This window comes from Chaetodon trifascialis, chromosome 21, assembly GCF_039877785.1.
Source record: "Chaetodon trifascialis isolate fChaTrf1 chromosome 21, fChaTrf1.hap1, whole genome shotgun sequence".
Lineage (NCBI taxonomy): Eukaryota > Metazoa > Chordata > Actinopteri > Chaetodontiformes > Chaetodontidae > Chaetodon > Chaetodon trifascialis.
This window is the reverse complement of record NC_092076.1, coordinates 11455559-11475577: the sequence shown is the minus strand read 5'-3', so window position 1 is coordinate 11475577 and position 20019 is coordinate 11455559. Positions and strand designations below refer to the sequence as shown.

Genomic DNA, 20019 nt, shown 5'->3' with positions numbered 1-20019 from the left:
GCTGTAACTTTTTCAGCATTACTGTAAGATAAAACAACAGCCACGCAAAATGAACTGACACAATTTTAACCCAGAAACTAAATAGACACACACATGAAATTAGGGTTTATTATTGTAACCATAACAATAAGGTGGATCTCTCTTTATTTTGACCATCACTTCAATCATAATTGTTCTTTTTATCACAGGCAATAGTTATAATAGTGCACTTTTTATATTTAAATTATGATACAGACATTTCTTTTTTTAAACACCTTATTCTACTGACCCTTATGAATGGAGAATAGTTTACAATCTTAGCCAGAGTTGGGTCAATGAAAGTGAATGTGATGTGGTGATGAGAAAGATGAAACTGGTGATGGTGAGCAATCATAAAGTGTGTACGGACAGTGAGGCAAACAACTTTGTACAGTTTCTATCGTGATGATGGCTACACAACAGGTGAGGCAGACAGACAGGTCAAAGGGACAAGGCATAAAAGCAAGAAATGGAGTGAATTAGCAAGCATTCAATGTGCATGAGAGAAATTATGTGCCTGGTGGGGTTTGGTATGTCAATGAATTTCATATTCCCGGGTCAGTCGAAAACCTCTGTTCGTGATCAGCTCAAAATGCATCTGCTGCAAAGTTTTCAGCTCACTCTCACACACACACATTCCACTTACCAGAGACGAGCGTGACAAAACAGATGCGAGATATAAGCAAAGAGCACTGGAGAAGTAAAGCGAGAGCAACTTGTCAGTACTGCTATCAAAGCCGTTCTTTTGCGTGGAAAGAGGCGCTCAAAAAAAAAGAGTGGCGATGAAAAATGAAACAGAACTGGTCTCTTGACTTAGCTCTTAATATATTTTTGTTGGTGTAAAATCTAGACACAAACAAGCACATGACCAAATAAATAAATAAATATAAATAAATAGATGGATAGTTACATGGACAAATAAATAAAAAAATCAAAATAAACCGTAGCGTGTATCTCTCTGAAAACATTCTGCACTCTTGTTGCATATTGTGCTGTATGGAAGACTGGTGATGAACATCGACTAGTCTGATAGAGTGTTGGAGTAATACATGACTGTCCGAGCTGCTACGTCTGCTTGCAGAATGGTGCGACTCTCGGCGATGAGTGCGGGTGCAGTGATGGACTACTTGGCTTGTTGGTGAACACTGAAGTGAGGAGCATGGGGGTTAGGAGCCTCTTTGCTTGCTTCCCGTTTTGAAGTCCTTTTCAACAAGGAATTGACATCGCAAGCCTCTGAAGTCCGGCATTATGAAAATGTCCATTGATGAATTTCCTTTGTAGCTTTTTTTTTTTTTTTGTTATATTTTGTTCTGAGTTGGTGAATACTATGGCAATAGGAGACAAGCTCGACGAGAAAGGTGGCTTCTGTTTGATCCATGGGCCAGGAATGCTCTTCTCATTCAATCTGGGCACAAACAGCTGTGATGAGGTTCATGGAACTATTCACGCATAGTGTTTTTTTTTTTTTTTCATATAGTAATGTTCATATTTCTGTTCAAATCAAAAATACTTTTCTTCAGAGCAACGAAGGTCCAATGCGAAAATCTTAGATGCACTGTTTCATATTGTCTCTGAGTAAAAAGAAAATACAAAAGAATCAAAATGTTGAACTTTAAAAGAACACCTGCTAAAAAAGCAACTGGTCAGCTTCCCCTCTCCGACACTGTAGAGTGTTTTCAGTTACTGCCGTTACTGCTATCACTGCGCTACTGACATCCTCAAAATAAATATGTAAACATAAATAAAAACTAAATAAAAAAATATTTTTTTCACATTCACTTACTTAGCTTACTTGGTTGGTTTTCTTTACCTCAGGAGAAGACACTGCTGGAATTCCAGGATGTAGTTTCTCCTGACAAAATCAGGACCTTTTGTTCACCTCATGGCCACTCACTGAGGTGGTCGCAGGGTGCTAACTCTTAGGGTTCATCTGCTGAGATACATCTATATTTCTTTCAGTATGGACTGGTAATTGCATGTTGCTTGATAATGATATGAGCGCATTGGTTAATTTTAAGAGTAATCTTGAGAACCATCACAACACTGTTGTTTCTTTTTGGTGTCAGATACTGTATTACAATGATATGGTAGACTAGCCTATCTGATCATATCAGCATCCTTTAGCAGGCTGGTTTGCTAACTGGCATGCACATTAGCACTTCAAAATTCCTAGTTTGATCTGTGAAGCTGTATCTATGATGGATACCAAACTGCTCATTCACATATTGGTTTTTTTTTTCATTAAAGGGTGATTCCTTAACACTTCTATCTCATTTGAGGGCAGGAATCCTGGTGATCCAAACAATCAAAAGAATGTCAAGTTGGAAAAAAAAGAAAAAAGCATGACGGGGAAAAAGGCTCAATCCTTGCTATAGTCAAGCACCTTCAACTTAGTCAAGGAAGATTAGGAGTAGCTCATGGCTTGCAGGGATACTTGGAGATGAAGTTATACTGTCTTCTTTCCGGTGTGGTTCAGGCATCCTGCTGCGTGGTCTCGCTCTCTATCCTACGGTTGGGATTGGGTTCCGTTGGAGGACAGCAGTCGGGTTCTCTCTTTTGCCGAGCCTCTGCGCTGCAGAACTCCCCCGCTGCCTCCTATGCCTCCACCATCTGCCCGGTCACCCCACTCACACCTGTCGCCCCCACCCTCGGAGCGCCTCGAGTTTTGGCGGGTGGGGGTTCCGTGGGGCCGGCCGTTCTTCTCATCTGGGAAGGGATCAAAAGAGGAGAACAGGAAAGTGACTCTCAGTGTATATATGCTCGTGTCTGTGGGTCAGGGCTACAAATGAATGAAGTGCAGGTGTGATTCAGAATGTGGGCTTGAAACTGAGCTCCATCCTTTTTTCTTTCTGATCACAAGTCAGTTGTTCAGTCCTAGATGAATAAAGTCATAAATGTTACTTTTCTGCTCTGTTGTGTGCACAGGTGTGTAAAAGCAATCTCACCAGATAGGGCCTGCACCATGGGTTGATCATGGGAGCTGAGAAGCTGAGCTTGAATCGTTTCCACCACTCGTCTGAACCTGCGACTCGGACCTGGAGATGCAACGGGGCTTATATTGTTCAATCAAACCTTCTTTTTAATTTGGTAAAATAGGCCAAACGTCTCAGAGTTAAGTAATTAAGACTACGTCCGACCAAGCTTATTCATTCAGAGATAAGAAAGAGTCATATCAGTCTTTCACATATAAGGCTACAGTCAGCAGCCAGTTAGCTTAGTTTAGCTTAGCTTAGCAGAAAGACTGAAAACAGGATAAAAACGGCAGGCCCAGCTCTGTCTAACATAATAATAGTATTGATCCTCTCATATAACACTCCACCAGAGAGCAATTAGACGTATTTCCCAAAATGCTGAACTTGTCTTTTAAGTCTGTACAATCAAAATTCCATCCCCAGCTAAAATGGCTTAATGTCCGCTCCACTTGCCTGATATGAGGGTGAACGTCACGCTGTAAATTCCTGTCTCCCTCCTGCCTTCCCTCTCGGTCCTCTCCCTGTCCCGCTCCCTCTCGCCCTCGGAGAAGGCAATGTCCACCTGGAACTTGACGGGCTTCTGGAAGACGGAGGGGCCGCCGGAGGATTTGTACTCGGCCCGGAAGCTGGTCTGAGAGAGGACGCTGTGACTGAGCGACGGGATCTGTGTGGTGGGGAGACAGAGAAGAAGCAGAGAGACCGACAGACTTACGAGGCGGGAGAGGTTCGGGGGGCCAACGTGAGTATAGGGAGACAAAGGGTGAGGGTGAGGAGAAGAGAGAAAGAGTGAGCCATTGGTGAAAGCAAAGTGATCCATCAACGTGCCACGAGTGAGCGAGGCTGAAATAAAGAGAAAACTGAGATAATGAAAGAAATGAAGTGCGTACAGTATGAGAGTGCGCGTGAAGTCCTCACAGCAGTGAGAGCCATGCTTTCTACATACAGAGACACAAAACACAGACCACATCAGATACTTACGGACAGGAACGCATGGACAATGTCGGCTTTAACAGAACTCAGGGGTTTGTCTCTGATGACCACGAAGATCTGCTCCTCTTTCTCCAATCCGATGAAATTTCCAAACCACGACTTCTTGGCCAGCCTGGCAGGCAGACAGGAAAAAATCATACATTATGAGTAAATACAGAGCCATACAAAAACAAATGAGAGCAGAATTTCTCTCGAGGAGTGTGACTTACTCAGGGCTGGATTCTGGTGTTAGACTGGACATGTCTTCTGAGGTGGGAACTGAAAGAGACAAATCACTCTTAAAACTTTCACTTGTGTCCAATATTAAATCTTTAGCTGGAACCCGGTGCACAAAAATAGTGGAGATATAATCCACTGCCACTATCGAGCTCTGCAATACTGTATGCTGAAATAGAAAATTCATGTTTTACCAGTGTTAGAACACAGGAAGCCTTTTGAAAGTGATGACCCACTTTAGTGGAGTTGTTCCATGGCTGTGCAGATTCTGGTGCATCTGTAAAAACACGACATCTCCCAGCACTCCCACATCATATTAAAACAAAGCTCACCTTGCAGTTTGCGGCGATGGAAGCGGGGTGATCCCAGCAGGTTGTTCTTGAAAGAATTGAGGCGGGTCCTCCAGTGGGCAGAACTGCTGGCCGCCATGCCGCTTCCCCCTCCTGGGCTGGAAGGCGGAGTCAGCGACAGCGAGCCCACCCCTCCCCCTCCCTCCGCCCGCGAGGAGGACGAGGACGAGGAAGAGGAGGGCGGGGTGGAGGAGGGGTGGTGAGGGTGGTGGACAGGGGTGCCCAAGGGTGTGGGCAACGGAGAGCCTTGGGGGGTGACCTGCGGCACAGAGTGGGCAGAGTTTGGGTAGAAGCTCTTAGTCACTGACTTTAGGACAGAGGACGAGGGGAAGAAGAAACGGGGGATGGGTGACAGGAGCGGAGAGGGGGAGGGTGAGCGGGAGGATGGGTTGTGCAGAGGCAGGGATTTGATGGGCTGCAGATGGGGTCGGTCGGCAGGTCCCTTGGTGGGCAGGGTCTGGGTCTTTGGGTTGGGGGGAGCTTTGGGCTTGTCATGAGCCCGTGCTGAGCGAGGAGTAGTGGTGCTTCCCTGTTTGGGCTCCTTTGTGAGGGGGGTAGCGGTGGCAGAGGTGACGTCTGATTGGCTGAAAGTGAAGACGGGGCTCTGATAGGACTGGGGAGTGGGTTTGTGGGGTGGGAGAGATGGATAACAAGAAAGAGAGGGGATGGAACATGAAGAAAGGATGGAAATGAATATCATGCTTCATGATAAGAAAGAGTGCATCTTGTGAGCTGTGAAAGTGTTAAAGTCAATACTACCAGTGCTAAATATAAAAGCATTTCTTTTGTATCTTGTGTGAGTGAGGGGTTTAGTGACAGTTGTGGTGGTGACCGGGTTAAGAATGTAGTGACAAAAGACAGTGGCAGTGAAGGTGTAGCTGTGCAGTAATTGTTTATTTTATGTAGCATCTATGACTGTTTGAACACAGTTTGGAACGAGAGCAAACCATGAAAGCAAACTATCCCATAAACCAAAACAAATAACCTAATTTAAAGGTTCTATGTTCGTTTCCTTAAAAATTGTGCATGCAGTCAGTTCATGCATGGTGAGGAAGAGAAGTGACATGAAGATAGAAGAAAAGGGCCACACAAATCTGTTGGGTGAGACATTTAATCTGAGGAACCGGTGCTGTGATGGTGTGCGAGAATTGGTATTTTAGATGGTTGTGGAGTGTGGAAGTTGTGATAACCACAACTGTGAACCGCAATATGTTGATATGGGAATTTTGTGCAAGAAACTTATAACACTACATTATCAACACTACAAGCTTAATGTCACGAGTACCTTAATGCCAAACCACAATTGGTTTACAGACCTGTTGTCACGTCAGCGCCAGACTAGAAGGCCTTCATAAATATAAGCACGTGTACGCTCTGAACCACAATGGAAATGATTCTTCCTCTTCTTCTCTCGGAGAAACAATCATATTGATCGTGTGAGTTAAATGTTCACTACATGAGACCTTATTCATTAAAGGTATTTCTATCTCCCATTAGGCGGATTAACCATTTTTCAAGAAGGCCAAAACCACCTCAAGCTACCATATAAACTTTTTTGTGAGATTTTTTTAATTGCGCTGTGCTGTTCAAGAGCAAAACTTCAAAATGTGCATAAAAACATGCTGATTGAAACGCAACTATTAAATCCGTTTCTGCTTATTGTAGTCATTCCTCCTGTTCATAGGGTACGGGGGGGAGTTAAATGATAAAAATAAACGTTGGAAATTCAGCATTTTATAACACATGCTTGTATCGTGTTCAAAAATGGTGCGGGTAATCAAACCAGCAAACAGTTATGTGTGTACAGTTTGTTAAAGTTGGCCAGCGGGCCCTTACCCTGGGACTGCTGAGAGGGCTGGAGGAGAGACCGGTTGATGCTCCACTGACTGAGCGAGACCTGACAGAGATCAGAAGTCAAAAGATCGTTAAAAAGAGAGCGCAACCAACAACAAACATTTATAGTGTGTGTGTACTGTAGATGTATAAGGATAATACAACCCCAATTGTCGTATATACCGTACCTCTGGCTGTGTGCAGCTGTGTCCAGGGCCCTGCGAGGCGGGGTAGGAGACCCCTGTTCAGTAACGCTCAGTACCTCCAGGCTTTTCCTCTCGGGGCGGCAGCGGCCGTGGCGTGTCAGCATAGGAGAGTCGACACGCTTTCGAGGAGGGTCTGCTAAGGAACACCACCATAAAGTTACCACAGGAAGTTTAAAGCTTATGTTAAAGCTGCAATTTTTAATAATGATGCACTGTGCAACTGCCATCAGGAAATAAGATAACTCTCAAGAAGATGGCCTGTTTCTTTCCCTTGGCAGTGGCATTGCATCTTTGAAAACTGTTTTCTATTAAACCCAATTGCTTCCTGTTAGTAGGAAATATTGCTGCATCTTCACCGTCCCGCTCCCTGTTGTCAGTCACTCTGTCACTATGCATTTATTTTCTGTTTTTCAGTTCCGAAAAGTCTGATTGTGATGAAAGTGATTTTCTCTCACTCACACCATCTGTGACTGTGACAAACTTAGCTTGATTTGCACTGGCAGAATAGCTGCCCTCTCCCAGTTCTGTCCTGAAAAGAAATTTTTGCTGATGTTCTGCAAAGGCTGGTTTGAACATTGTAAAAGACAATCATGACCTATTATTAGTAAAATATTATTTTTGCATTATTTTCAAGGAGAGGATTTTTGCCAACAAAGAGGAACCCAACATGAAGGCACACAAATATCTGCTTGTCTGTCATAATGCTTCATGTTTTATGGCTGAATGATTTTTAGGCGTATGGCTATCAGTGCAGTTTCATCCAAAACTTAATACCGTTTATAACACAATCTCAAATAATCCCCAATTCACTGGCAGTGGTAACGAGTACCTGAGCATGGCACCAGACACACGGACTGCCCCTCAACTGCTTCTCAGACACTGAGTGGATCCCTCCTGCCCCCTAATGACTGACCTACGTCATTGCGTGGAGGCAAGTCCTCGTCCTCATAGCTGGGGTAGCGCTCTTTCCTGTCCAGCAGTAGGTAATAGATCATCTTCTCCTGGTTTTCTCTGAGACAGACAGAGGGAGAGAAAGAGATCCGTTGAGTGAAATGTTAAAATTTGGATGGAATGATGTAGAGAGGAACAATATGTGATAAAAAAAAAACTTCAAGACTGGCTTTCAACCATGCTTGTTCTTGGAGAGTCAAAGGCTGGTGATACAGCCCATCCATTTATGGATACACACACACACACACACACACACACACACACACACACGTATTTCTCCATTTAACTGATGATGTGTTTATGCATTCCTCTCTACTAAAACATAAACATACTCATACTATGTTCCAGATTACTGTATGTTCAGGAGCTGGATCCTCCAAAGGCTGCAGTCTTTAAATGAGTATGTCACAAAAAACAATAAAATGGACTTTTTTTTAGCACAAACTGATTTATCACTTTGCTGTGATAAACCTGTTTTTTTTTGTTTTTTTTTAAGATGACAAGGAGCATCTGCCTGCACCATTACTTTGATATTCATGAGGCTTGATTATGTTTTTTGGGCAGGACATGAAAGCCAAAGTCACAGGCCTTATCCTTTGGAGGATCTAGTCCCTGAATTTGGATACATCTTCAGTCTTTCCAGCATCTTGCATGCTTTAACCCTGTGGCAAGTCAGTCAAGCTGACTCAGAAGAGGAGTTTCATGTGGCATGATGGAGAGGAAACCAGATCCCCCTCTCCGCTTTCAAACAGCACTCAAAATATCTGTCCACAATACACAGGGGTCAGTAGAAATCAGATGCTGAAACTCATTATGTACACGACTGAGTAACCAGAATAACAGTAACTGCTGGACATAATCTAATACAACAATCTGGTAAGAAAAAAACACCTTTGTGTAGGTGTTATATGTTTTTAATATGTTCGCTATTTTTGCTTGTTTTCAGTTTTATGTTGTTGTCCAATATACTGTATTGTTACTATGTCTTGTCTGCATGGTCCTCCATGTATATAAATGAAGCAGACAAAATATTCGGAACACAAATAGCCTTCCTTTCTTAACTGTCCATTTTAAGAAAGGAAGTACTGAGTTTATTGCACGGCTATCGCATTGCAAGTGCTTCTATTCTCCGAGTCACAGAAACATAGTCATGATTAGGGTTATAAAAAGACTTACTCTTCACATTGCAAATCACGTGTGAGCTTGACTCGGTCTCGGAAACAACCCAGCGAGTGCATGCTGTCCAACACATCTGGGTCCAGCTCAGTCAGGGACAAGATTCGCCTCACACACACTCGCCTGGGAGGAGGCTGCTCAGGACACGGCTCATTACGACCGCCCCTGGGAGCCACACACACACACACACATACACACACACACACACACACACACACAATGAAACACACGAGTGACACAGATATAATGTATATGATTAAATATGATGTAATGTCACTGTAAAGGAGTGAGTCATTCAGCATTTAAGTATGTAAAAATGAGCGTATACTCACAGATACCAGGCATGTTTCTGGATGGCCTCTAGCTGTAAGGGGTGACAGGGCAGATGGGGCCATTAGTTTCTACAGTCTGTTTAGAGCCAGATGGCCACAGAGCTGTGCTGTGTAAACAGTTCACACCAGATCCTTTTTTACACGCACAAAAGACACCTCGTCCATTCTTAACATTGTATATTACAACCACAATTTGCATCTTTGCAATATTTATTGTTTTTGAGAACATAACGTAAAATCGTGCATCACTAAATGAAATGTTATCGAACCAGTTACAAATTTACTGCTGGTACAGACTGTGCTTTAATACAACAGTATACCATAAAATCCTGGCCTGAATGCACCAAAAACAGACTGATGACGCAACCACCCAATGTAAATCCAACTGTGTCTCTAGTCCATGTCAGTGATGATAATTAAAATGCGAGAGCGCAGATGCAGCTGCAAAGAGCAAAAGCAAAGCCAAGGAGGCAAATCTGAAAGTGAATAAAGGAGGGAAGGAGAGGTCACCCCCATTCAATGTGAACAATTTAACACAGGTGTAAATCTGACTCAAATACCCCTGGAGTCAGGCATAATTCAGTCTGCATATGAGACTTATTAATTCATAGTGTTCGGGCGCTTCAAACTGCCTGTACATGAGCCTGGTGTGAGCACAGTCTCGTACCGTGAGCCTCTTTTCAGGGTTGACCTCAATCATGCCCTTGAGCAGGGACTGACAGTCCGGGGGGATGAAGTGGGGCATGTGGAACACCCCGCTCTTCACCTTCTCCAGGAGCTGGCGTAAATTGTCATGGTCAAAAGGCAGGGCACCCTGCAGGACAAAAAGAGAGGGGGAAGAAGAAGAAAGGAAAGAAAAACAGACGTGATGAAATATACTTGACAAAAGCGGGCGAGGGGGTATCTACAAAGGGGCTAAACTGTATGGTTAAAATAGAAGAAAGACTTACCACCAGCAGAGCGAAAAGGATGACCCCACAGCTCCACACATCTGCTCTCCGCCCATCATATTTCTCCCCCTGCCAAAGACACAATCCCCATGAATTCCCCTGACGACTTGAAAACACAATGGAGCCACATTAATTGATTAAATAATTTCAGCTCATTTAAGGCTTATCCAAGCCTACATAATGTCTTTCAAAAGAAATCTGTGTCAAATGAAACACTTTAATCCATTATAATACAGCACTTAGTCATTTCAGTCCAACACGCAACAAAATCATCTTTTCATAGACAGAACTGGACAATCTTCTCGCATGAGTGCCGTCGAGAATCACTTAAAAGCAACCTTCTTCTTAAAAACAACCCAGGTGACATACTCTATATTCCATTAAGAGTATTTCAATGATTTCTATGACTTTGAAACAATCAGTGATGTTTGTGTTCGGCTCATGGAGCTTTGTAACTATGCCACTAAATGAATAATTTATCAGCATCTTTTGCTAATTTATATTACAGGTGCCAACATTTGAGGTACATGCCACGCAAGAGCAGAACACTTACCCGTATAACTTCAGGGCACGCATAATGTGGTGATCTGAAATGCAAGAGAAATGTGTTGCAAGCAGCATAACTATGCTTCAATAAGAATGGCAGTGATATTAATAACAGTACAATCAGTGCACGTGCTCTGTTTATACACATATATAACCGCTGATGTAATGTCTTTCGCTTCAGTGGCAACTACTGTCCTCGTCATGAAGAATTTTACATTATGTAACATGCATAGGTTTACATCGCATCATTTCTGAAATACGAAATATGACCTTTTTCCATGTGAGTACACATTATTTATGAACACGCTCACTCAGTAAGGTACTCACCCACAGCTGGTCTCTAACAGACTGTCTCCCACCTGTAGGGAGGCCATGCCGAAGTCAGCAATACGGATGTTGTTCTTTTCATCCAGGAGCAGGTTCTCGGGCTTCAGGTCTCTATGACTGCACAAACACAACAGGTACCATTAGTCTTCCAGTGAAGATTATGGCATTTCCTGCCAGGGCTCGAAACGGTGGCTTTAAAATCATTATATATAGTAATATGTATTTATTACTTGATACACAGAAAGTCGATTTGTCTAAAGGAAATTAAAGAATGATAAGTCCCTGCAAATATTAAGTCAGTATTAAAGCGGAATGACCTATTTAAGAAACATTTAAGCTGTTACTGACTAAGACAGCGGGAACTTCTGACTTAATTCGCCATGACACATCAAATTGGCGTTGAATCTTTACTGTGTAAAAAAGAGGGCTATGAATTAACAACAGTGCAGGCCTCCCAAGAGCTTATTAAGTTAGCAAACCATCACCCGACACATGCCCCGCATCTCGATTTAAGAACGCCTGCTCTATGCAAAAACCAACCAGATGGAGTGACTGTGGCAGAAATCCAAAGCAGAGATGATCTGCCTGAAGAACTTTCTGGCCTCTTTTGGAGTCAACCGGCCCTTCTTCACCAGGTAGTCAAACAACTCTCCACCTGACACATGCTCCAACACCAGGTACCTGCCGGCATACAGGGATGACAGTGTGATTTAAAAACGGCCGTCTTTAAGAGACAGGAGGAGGAACAAAAGGAACAAACGAACAAAAACAATAAATCAAACCTCAGACACTCTCAAACTGTTAGATACCATCAATTTATGATGTTGGATTCTAGGAGCACAATACTGAGATGAAATCTTGTAATTTATCTTTTTTTTTTTTATGTACTCCCTTTCAGCCAAGCTGCCTCTCTATTCCAAAAGCTGCTTTATAACAGCGTTAAGGAGTATTCTTCCTCAAGATAGATCAAAAACTTTGCAGAATTATTGTAGGAGATGAAGGAAAAGTGAGAATTAGAGCGAAGACAGCAGATTAATATAGTTCTTAGAGTAATATTTATACCCATCCCACTCCAAAGTTCAGTGTTCAGCAACAACAATAAAAGCAGGCAGGCTGTGCCGAACCCAGTTATGAGGCTCTTTTGAATGCCGGGGGAACTCACAGATATTTGTTATTCTCGTAAACATCATGCAGCTTCAACACATGCGGATGCTCAATCAGTTTCAGAATGGCAATCTCCCTCTCAACCTGGTTCGAGAGACGAGACGGACAGAAGGAGAAAGAGACAGGAAGAGATGAAGATACCAAAGCAGAGCACACAAGCGACTTGGTGTCATATTTGAAGCAACACAGCGAAGGTTAATTAACTAACTAATGCAGAAGTTAAATATAGAGCATATGAAGCAGTTTGTGTACAGCATAACACACCTGGCTATGGACAGAATTAGCATCATTATCGTCACTGTGCGCAACAACCTCAGCAGCGTCACACTTACCTTCATCAGGACTGACTCAGACAGCTTCTCTCTGTTGACTATTTTGATCGCTACCTTCTGACCCGTAATACAGTGGACCCCAAGCTTGACCAGTCCTGAAAGACAAGAACGAATGAGACGTATAGAAGCAAAAACAGAGCAGGAGAGACTTTAAATCTCACATTTCAAGAGTTTGATCATTTTACACTCACCTGTCTGTCCCTTCCCCAGTGTTTTTTCCAGTCGGTAGGGCCCAACATATTGAGCTGACTGACTGAGAGACAGTTCCTTACTCATACTGCTCTGACTGGAGGCTAATACACTACTACTACAACTACTACTACTACTACAACTACTACTACTGCACTGTGGTTATTGCAATTACTGTGATATTATACAGCTTATACAGAAGTTAGTGTGGGATACAAGATGGTGCTCAACTTAGAAGACAGACTACGTTTGAGTTACTGGGTGAACATGTAAAAAAAAGGACAAGTCAAACTGCCGCTGATTTACAACATCTGGATGATAAATGAACATTCTTCACCCAAACCTGCTTAATAAACATAGCTAAATGGGCCTGTCCTGGAGCACGGTAAACATGAATAACGTTGATATTTAACAAAACACCTAGCTAGTTGTAGGTTAAAGCAGAGAAACTGAGATGACAATAAGTTGCAAGTCTGTTTTTATGCGTTAAATACTGACCTCTACCCTATAGATAAACATGACAAGGTAGGCAAACTAATTTGTTTTACTCCTGTACATTAGCTTATTTGTATAACTTGCGCCGTGTTACATGTAAGACTTTAACTGTATATGACGGTTAACAAGAAAATTAGCGCAGAGTAACGTTACCGTTAAATAGCCTTAAAACAACCGAGTTTTTTCACGTCTGCTGCACAGATTTATGACATTTCCTAGTTGCGTAGACCAGCAAAACGCCAAATACGTCAAGTGGATGTGAGCACTGAAAATTAAACCAATTTAAATCTCTCTGTCAGGCCTGTTTCACAGGTGCAACAACATGCTATTTTAGCCTCGCCGCCGCTCTCCCACACAGCAGCGAGGCTAGCTTTAGCCTCAACGCCTGGACCGACGGCCGTCTCGCTCGCGCCGCCTGTCAAAAAAACCGACACCTCCTGAAGTTTCCGGGCATCGCCAAACGGTAAGATTTATCAGACGGCCGCCGCATTCTCACAATATTTCCTCGGAAAACAACCATCTTTAGCGTAGTCCTCCCCCTCCCTGTCTCTCCCCGTCTCCCCCTCTCTACATCCCTGCAAGTAGCGGATCACAGCATCTTCTCCTCTCTCCTTTGGCGTGTCCTCCTCCCTCACCGGCGGTTACACAGGTAAAAAAAACACACAGATGTCCGCAGATCAACCCGCACTATTATCGACTGCCTTATCCCCCTCCTCGCTTCTGGTGGCAGTTCACGCAGTGTAAAGGCCCCCCGTTTTACACTCCCTTTGGTTTTCTTGCCGTAAATCGATATTTTCTCTCTCCTCTTCCTTCCTTCGTCTCACTCGCATCAGCATCCGGGTCCCACTCTCTCTCCATCCTCTCCCCTCTCGCCTCTCCTCCCCCGCCTCCTCCTCCTGATCATCTTCCTCAAAATACGCTTATCTCTGCATTCACCTCAGCACCACCGGCCACATTGTGGGCCCCCTGACACCTCCCTCACTGATGGTAAACATCGCCAGAGGCAGCGGATGGGACGCTGTTTGTGAGGGGACTCTGGGGTGCTCCGGCCCGGCTCTGGCCCCGCTCTGGCCCGGATATGGCCTCTCTCTGGCCTTTCAGAATCGCTGGTGTCCCACAGGTGCTACTTTGGTTACATTTTGATTCGGTATGAGGTGCAAAATCTGATGAGTGCCATAACTTAGAAAAAGTATTGGGATTTTTGCTTGTAAGTAAAAATAGAAAAAGCTTAATGTAAAAATACTCCATTACAGTGGCTTAAAATAACTAGCAAATTTACTCAAATACTTAACTTAAGTACATATTTACAATATTTGTACTTAACTTGAGTATTTTCATTTCAACATAAGATAAGACTTTATTGATCCCACATGAGGGATCATGTTACAAAAAGCAAAAACATGGCACCAAAAGGTCAAAAAAATGTGCAGGATACAGGATAGAAAGCAACTATACATTATGTACAGATTATAAAAGTAGTAAGTGCCATAAAAATCCTTCTGCCCATAAAAGTACTATTGCCAAAATCCTTTAGAGAAAAAAATACCACTGTCATATGTTGTATTGCATTTAGTTGGTAGTTTTGTTTCTGAAACTTTGAGTATAAGTTACTGATAGTCCTTACATACTTTTACTTAGCAAACATATTGAATGCTGGACTTGTTGTATTTTTACAGTTTGGTGTACTATTACTAAGATAAGATAAAATATTATTTTATTGAGCAGCTGACCTGACCATTCATTGTCACTTTATTCAAGTAAGTCAAGAAGTATTAGCAGCAAAATATATGAAAAATAGAAATATTCATTAAGTGGCAGAATTCCCCCTGTAATAATATAGTAATGGATTGTTATTATTACTGTGTAGAGAGGATTGTAATGTCGTGGCACACTGAGCATATATAGATCTCTAAAAATCTATCATATTTTTTAGGTAACCATGTGTTTTGTACAGAATCTTAATGTTTTGTTATTTTGGGTTCATTTAGTTTCAATGTTTGCTGATAGTCACTGATAACAGGAAAAGCAAAGGTGTAAATAATAAAATGAATGATGGCTGAATACCATTTCGCTGCTTCAGTTCCCTGGTTTTGTTTCTGCTAGCCGACCCATGGGTTACTGAGACACTAGTGCAGAGCCATTGTTAATGTTATTGCTAACACGTGCCCATCTCCTACTATGACAAGTCAAAATGTGTGCTGTGAAAAAGGCTTATAGCTAACCAGAATACATTATTGTAATTAAAAAAAAAAAAAGCTTCAACATAAATTTTCACCTAAATTTTCAGTGATATCATTACAACCTGGCACATGATGATACCACATAAGAGCAATGTCCCAGAAAGTGTCAAGTCACAGCCCACGTTTCTATTGCTTTGTGTTGTCAATTATCAAAATATTTGGGGGGGGGGGGGGGTCCAACAGCTCAACAGCAGCTGAAAACCACACATTTTTCTTTCTTTTTTCTTTTTTCACTCTTAAAGCAGGGTGACCATCACACCTCATCTGGAGAGGAAATTGAGAAGACAAGTGTTGGATGCTGATTTAAATGAATCAGGCAGAGATGACAGTTTCATGTTAACAAAAACAAACAAACAAAAAAAAACGGTAAGTAGGACATTTGAATGTATCATCTGTAAAGTGCCTTGAAAAATCTCTAAAATCTCAGTTTGAAATGTTATGTGTGGGTGGATAATTCCCCAAAGCCCATCTTCATCTGCGCCTAGCTGGTCGATTTGCACGCAGCCAGAAGGATTTGTCTCCAACCATGGAGCAGAAATAGAACGGAAAAGATACTCATTTTCTGGTTCGTTCTGATGGGACACACACAGCCTTATGTGATCAGAACACTAATGCTAAACCAGCGCTGCGACCGACACTCCCTGCAGGAGAAAATGAATGAAGCCTGCCATAATTGAATATAAGAAACAAGTTTACATTTAAGACACTGTAAATATCATGCTCGTGGTTTTCCAACAAGCAGGATTTGCACTAAAAGAATAGAGGTAACCAGGGAAACAAAGCTGGGAATGTGGATCTGAATGCTCTTAGTGTGCAGTTGTAAGATTTTGAGGTCAGAATGAAATTTGTCTTGTCCACAATCTGGGAAAAATACTGCATATACTCTACATGTTACAGCTAACTGTGCTCCTTGGTGGGCATACTGTCTCTCCAGAGGCTGATCCTGAACCTCTCCTTCAGCTGACAGCACCAGGAACTACACTGTCCACTGTCTCTATTGAGAAGGAATTCTGGGAAAAACTTCTCTTCCACATCCCTCCTCCAGCCTAACCTCTGTGCATTCCCACAGTCCTCACAGTCATTGCCAGAGCTCAGACTGGAAAAGTGACATTAGAACGCTCAGTGCAGGTACTAATGTGAGGATTAGGCAGAGATTAACAAGCCCTTCTTAATTCCATTAAGAGTAACTGCTCTGCGCTTGGCCAGTGACGAGGTCCCAACAACCAGCGCATCTGACAATTGAAGAACATCATAAAAACGGCTGATGTGTTATTACCAAAGAAAAACAACATACTGTGTGTGGTAAAGCTGTATTTTGTATTTTTGTGCATAAAAACTTCACAGTACAGAGATTGGTATCATAGTATATTCAGTAATGGAGTTATAACATATGAAAAAAAAAATCACATTGACAGAGGTATACAGTGTCAGAAGTTCAGTATCATCACCCCCCCTCTTCAGTTTTTCAGATGGTCTGGTCCAGTGCAATAAGTAAAGAAGGGGATGCTGGGAAAGTGCAGGATTTCGATAAAGTGATGCTGTGATCACCAAGAAAAAAAGCTGTAAATATCATATCATAGGTAAAACATTTGACAAAATATGTGATTCAAACACAGTGCAATGCAATTTCCACTCTGTGGCGGTTATAGAATAGAACCATGTGGGGCTTGATAAAGTCAGCAGCTTATATATTGTGAATGAAGCAATTTAGTTCTATTTTTGAATATCTATTTCTGATTTCCTGAGGCATACAATACTTGTTTATTTTGCATTTTTCCTTTTAATTTCAGTCTAATTCTGGCTGAAACTAACCTCAGTAAGCTTCAGTGTCCATCTCCTAATGAACTCACTGGTGGCATTCTTGGTTTTCTGTTGGTGAAATCAGTAACGTCACCTGACGAAAAGACTGTGTTGCTGCTTTAACAAACTGGATGATAATGATTTGTAGTCATTTATGGGAACTTACATTTAATTGAGAAGTATTTCCTTATGTATTATGAACCCTCAGACAGGGTTTTGATACAGGCCTGGAAGGCATCCATGAGATCTTTACAGTCCTCCGCTCCTTTCTTTCTGACACTGAAACACAAAGCCAGATTTACAAAAACACACATAACACTGTGCACATGTAGCTGGATTATTATCTTTGCCATATATCAGGGTTTCGGTTAGAAATGTGTCACATGATTTACACAGTAGAAGTTATATCACCTGAAACTGTGTCGAGGACATAAGGAACATCTCTAAACTGAGTCTGCATGTGCATCAAAGGGATTATCAGAGTATAGCCTGATAATAAAGTACTCCAACTCAAACCCCACAGCTGCTCTTATCTGCATTTGATGATGTATGAGAACAAGAGTGTGTAATCTTTGCAGCAGCTCCACTAACACTAATCACTGCTGCACGTGGACGTGAAGCAAACGTCTGCCGCTTCTTGCATGTAATACGAACCATCAACATGGAATGTCCCGGGCCTCTGCTACAGGTCATACATGTGAAAGCCTATTTTAAACCTCAGGTCTATTTATGCTTCTCAAGACATGGATGTTACTGTAAGAACCATCTGTAAATGCCATGTCGCATGGTGTAGAGTGGATGTACTGACGGTTGAGAACAAGTACTCAACATTAACTCCAATTAGACTTAATGATCACTCCACAGGCGCTCTTACAAGTTAATGTGATTACACTGGATGTCAGGCATAGAACTTGATAAGTGATGACTGAGGATGGCCACAAGGATGGAATGCAAAGTGACCAATATTTCATTGGAACCCAAACAGAGTGAATGAATCTTCCTTGAGGGCACAAAGTTACACAAAGACACTCTGCACAGGCACACCAAAGGCTGTCACACAGGCTGGTGAAAATGCAATGTTTCATTTTAGAATTCAGAATGTGTGTTTATCTGTATAAACACCAAATTACATGTCGTTCCTGTCAGGACTCACCATTTGGCAACATCCTCTTTGATAACCTGGCACGGTGCTGGCACAGCTTCGTTAGAGTCTGGCATTTTGACAGAAGACAGCTGGAGTATGTGGAGGTGCGCTGCTGCACGAGCTGTAGTCAAGTGTGGTTAAAGATTAGTTACAGAGATGGAGGGGAAGACGGTCAGGGGAGGGAGGGAGAGAGCAAGGGAGGGAGGGAGGAGGCATGACACTGACCGAGTATGATAAGCTCGGAAAAGGAAATCTGATGGAAATTAATCGTATGCAAGAGATTACTCAAAAGTTTGAGATGAAATTCTTACTTTAATCTCTCCTCTTACTATTCAGTTATTTATCTTACCTGTCTCTGATTTTCTTTCCCATTCATGTACACCAACCCACATACGTATTTCTACATTCTTTCAAGCCTGTCCTTTGTTTTACAGTCTTTCTAATGAATATGCAGATGAGTGACCTTTTGACTCAAGCATTATACATTACAAAGGCCTCATAATGCATCTTAAATACTCACTACAGGGGAGGACCTTTTCCTGAAAAGAGTTTGGGGAGCCTGACTTTTTTTTTTTTTTTTTTTTACACTGTTGGCTTAAGAGGTTGAGCTCTGTGTTGTAGCATTTGCCTAACTGATAAAATGCTGATTTAGCATGCTGTTAAAAATGACGCAACTAATACTGTAAAAATAATCCTGAGTTTTGAGGCTTTTAAAGATAGAAATAAAAGCAGATGTGGGTAACATTAGTGAGGTTAATCCATACAGGGACACACATTTGTTTCTTATTTGGAACATCAAACTCATCCTGTGCTGACTGTGTGGTTACATTCATCTGCATGGGAAACATTTGAGAAACATACTTTTTTGTGTGTTTTGAGGTTTACTAAAAAATTATGTAACTCTTTATCCCAGAGTCAACAGTTTCATCACACATCTGCTGCAAAAGCTCATTTATGTGCATCTAGATTTTTACTGAAGATAAAGACCAACCACTGATGCCTTGTGTTTTCTATATTTGTGGATATTATGGTTGTGGAAATTGTAGGAGAAAACATAGAAGATAGTTTGTTTCCCATGTTTTGTATCTGTGACATAGTGTCCCCAACAGTACTTCTTTAAACAGATAAAATGAGGGAGTCACTGCCAAGTATTTATAGTATTGTACAGTATTTGGCTCCCCACTAGAGGGCAACAAACACTCATATACACACAATGATGAATTTATCGACAAATCGACTCGGTGTGTGCATCAGTATCACCTGTAAACAAAGGAGATCACATTTAAAATCGGTAGTATTAACTAGTTTAGATGTCCTCAACACTTTTCCAACATCTTGTCCTGCTTGATGAGTGCAATTCGCTATAGTGAGGTTAATGTGATGGTCAGGCTAATTACAATGTGTCAACACTGGTCTAACACTAACTATAAGCAAGAGCAGAGACTAATGTGTGTCTGAGTGTAATCAGCAATCCCTCCATCTTTATGATCACCATAAAATCCAGTGTGCCATCTGCTGGTGAACAAATCAAGTGCACATGGGATTTGTCAGGTTCCCCAAATACTAAAATTAGCAAAAGGGTGGGGGGAAAAAGGCAAAGTAATTTTGGCATATGTAAAAGGAGAAAATACTCACTATTGACATGCTGATTATATGCAACCTGCAGCCTATTTAAACAGTTCAGCGTGTGATTGCAGGAAATGATCCTGTCACACAGGCTGCACGATTTGGGATGCGAATTTACACAGTGGCTGCTACAGGCCCACATAAAACTGGTTATTACTGGAA

At 42.1% G+C, this 20019-nt stretch overlaps 1 protein-coding gene and 1 long non-coding RNA gene across 12 annotated transcripts; both read right to left on the bottom strand.

Annotated features, from left to right (window-relative positions):
- Positions 1-78: 78 nt before the first annotated feature.
- On the bottom strand, positions 79-13898 carry brsk1a (BR serine/threonine kinase 1a). Of its 11 annotated transcripts, none has more exons than XM_070990404.1 (19): positions 12555-13898; positions 12364-12458; positions 12030-12115; positions 11408-11548; positions 10868-10984; positions 10548-10581; positions 9995-10063; positions 9712-9858; positions 9045-9076; positions 8713-8877; positions 7499-7596; positions 6568-6721; positions 6383-6443; positions 4529-5159; positions 4190-4238; positions 3969-4092; positions 3444-3654; positions 2964-3053; positions 79-2724 (listed from the first exon to the last, which is right to left on the bottom strand). In XM_070990404.1, the coding sequence occupies exons 1-19, from the start codon at positions 12637-12639 to the stop codon at positions 2525-2527; spliced, it is 2589 nt and encodes an 862-aa protein (XP_070846505.1). In that variant the 5' UTR covers positions 12640-13898; the 3' UTR covers positions 79-2524. The 11 variants fall into 11 exon arrangements, with proteins under 11 accessions (XP_070846505.1, XP_070846502.1, XP_070846510.1 ...); XM_070990401.1 differs by having other exon boundaries at positions 79-2738; positions 2966-3053; XM_070990409.1 differs by having other exon boundaries at positions 4529-4805.
- A 2752-nt stretch (positions 13899-16650) lies between these two features.
- LOC139350079 (uncharacterized) lies at positions 16651-18373 on the bottom strand. The gene is made up of 3 exons (XR_011603485.1): positions 18241-18373; positions 17254-17366; positions 16651-16825 (listed from the first exon to the last, which is right to left on the bottom strand). It is a non-coding gene; the product is annotated as an uncharacterized lncRNA (long non-coding RNA).
- Positions 18374-20019: the final 1646 nt, after the last annotated feature.

What these genes read in the sequence shown, in the direction of transcription:
- brsk1a (XM_070990401.1), bottom strand. Translation starts at nt 12,639, where the DNA reads ATGAGTAAGGAACTGTCTCTCAGTCAGTCAGCTCAATATGTTGGGCCC. An exon ending in ACAGCTGCACACAGCCAGAG is followed by an intron (nt 6,444 to 6,567) that starts GTACGGTATATA and finishes GATCTCTGTCAG; the next exon opens with GTCTCGCTCAGTCAGTGGAG. An exon ending in CCCATGGTGCAGGCCCTATC is followed by an intron (nt 2,739 to 2,965) that starts TGGTGAGATTGC and finishes GTTCTCCTCTTT; the next exon opens with TGATCCCTTCCCAGATGAGA.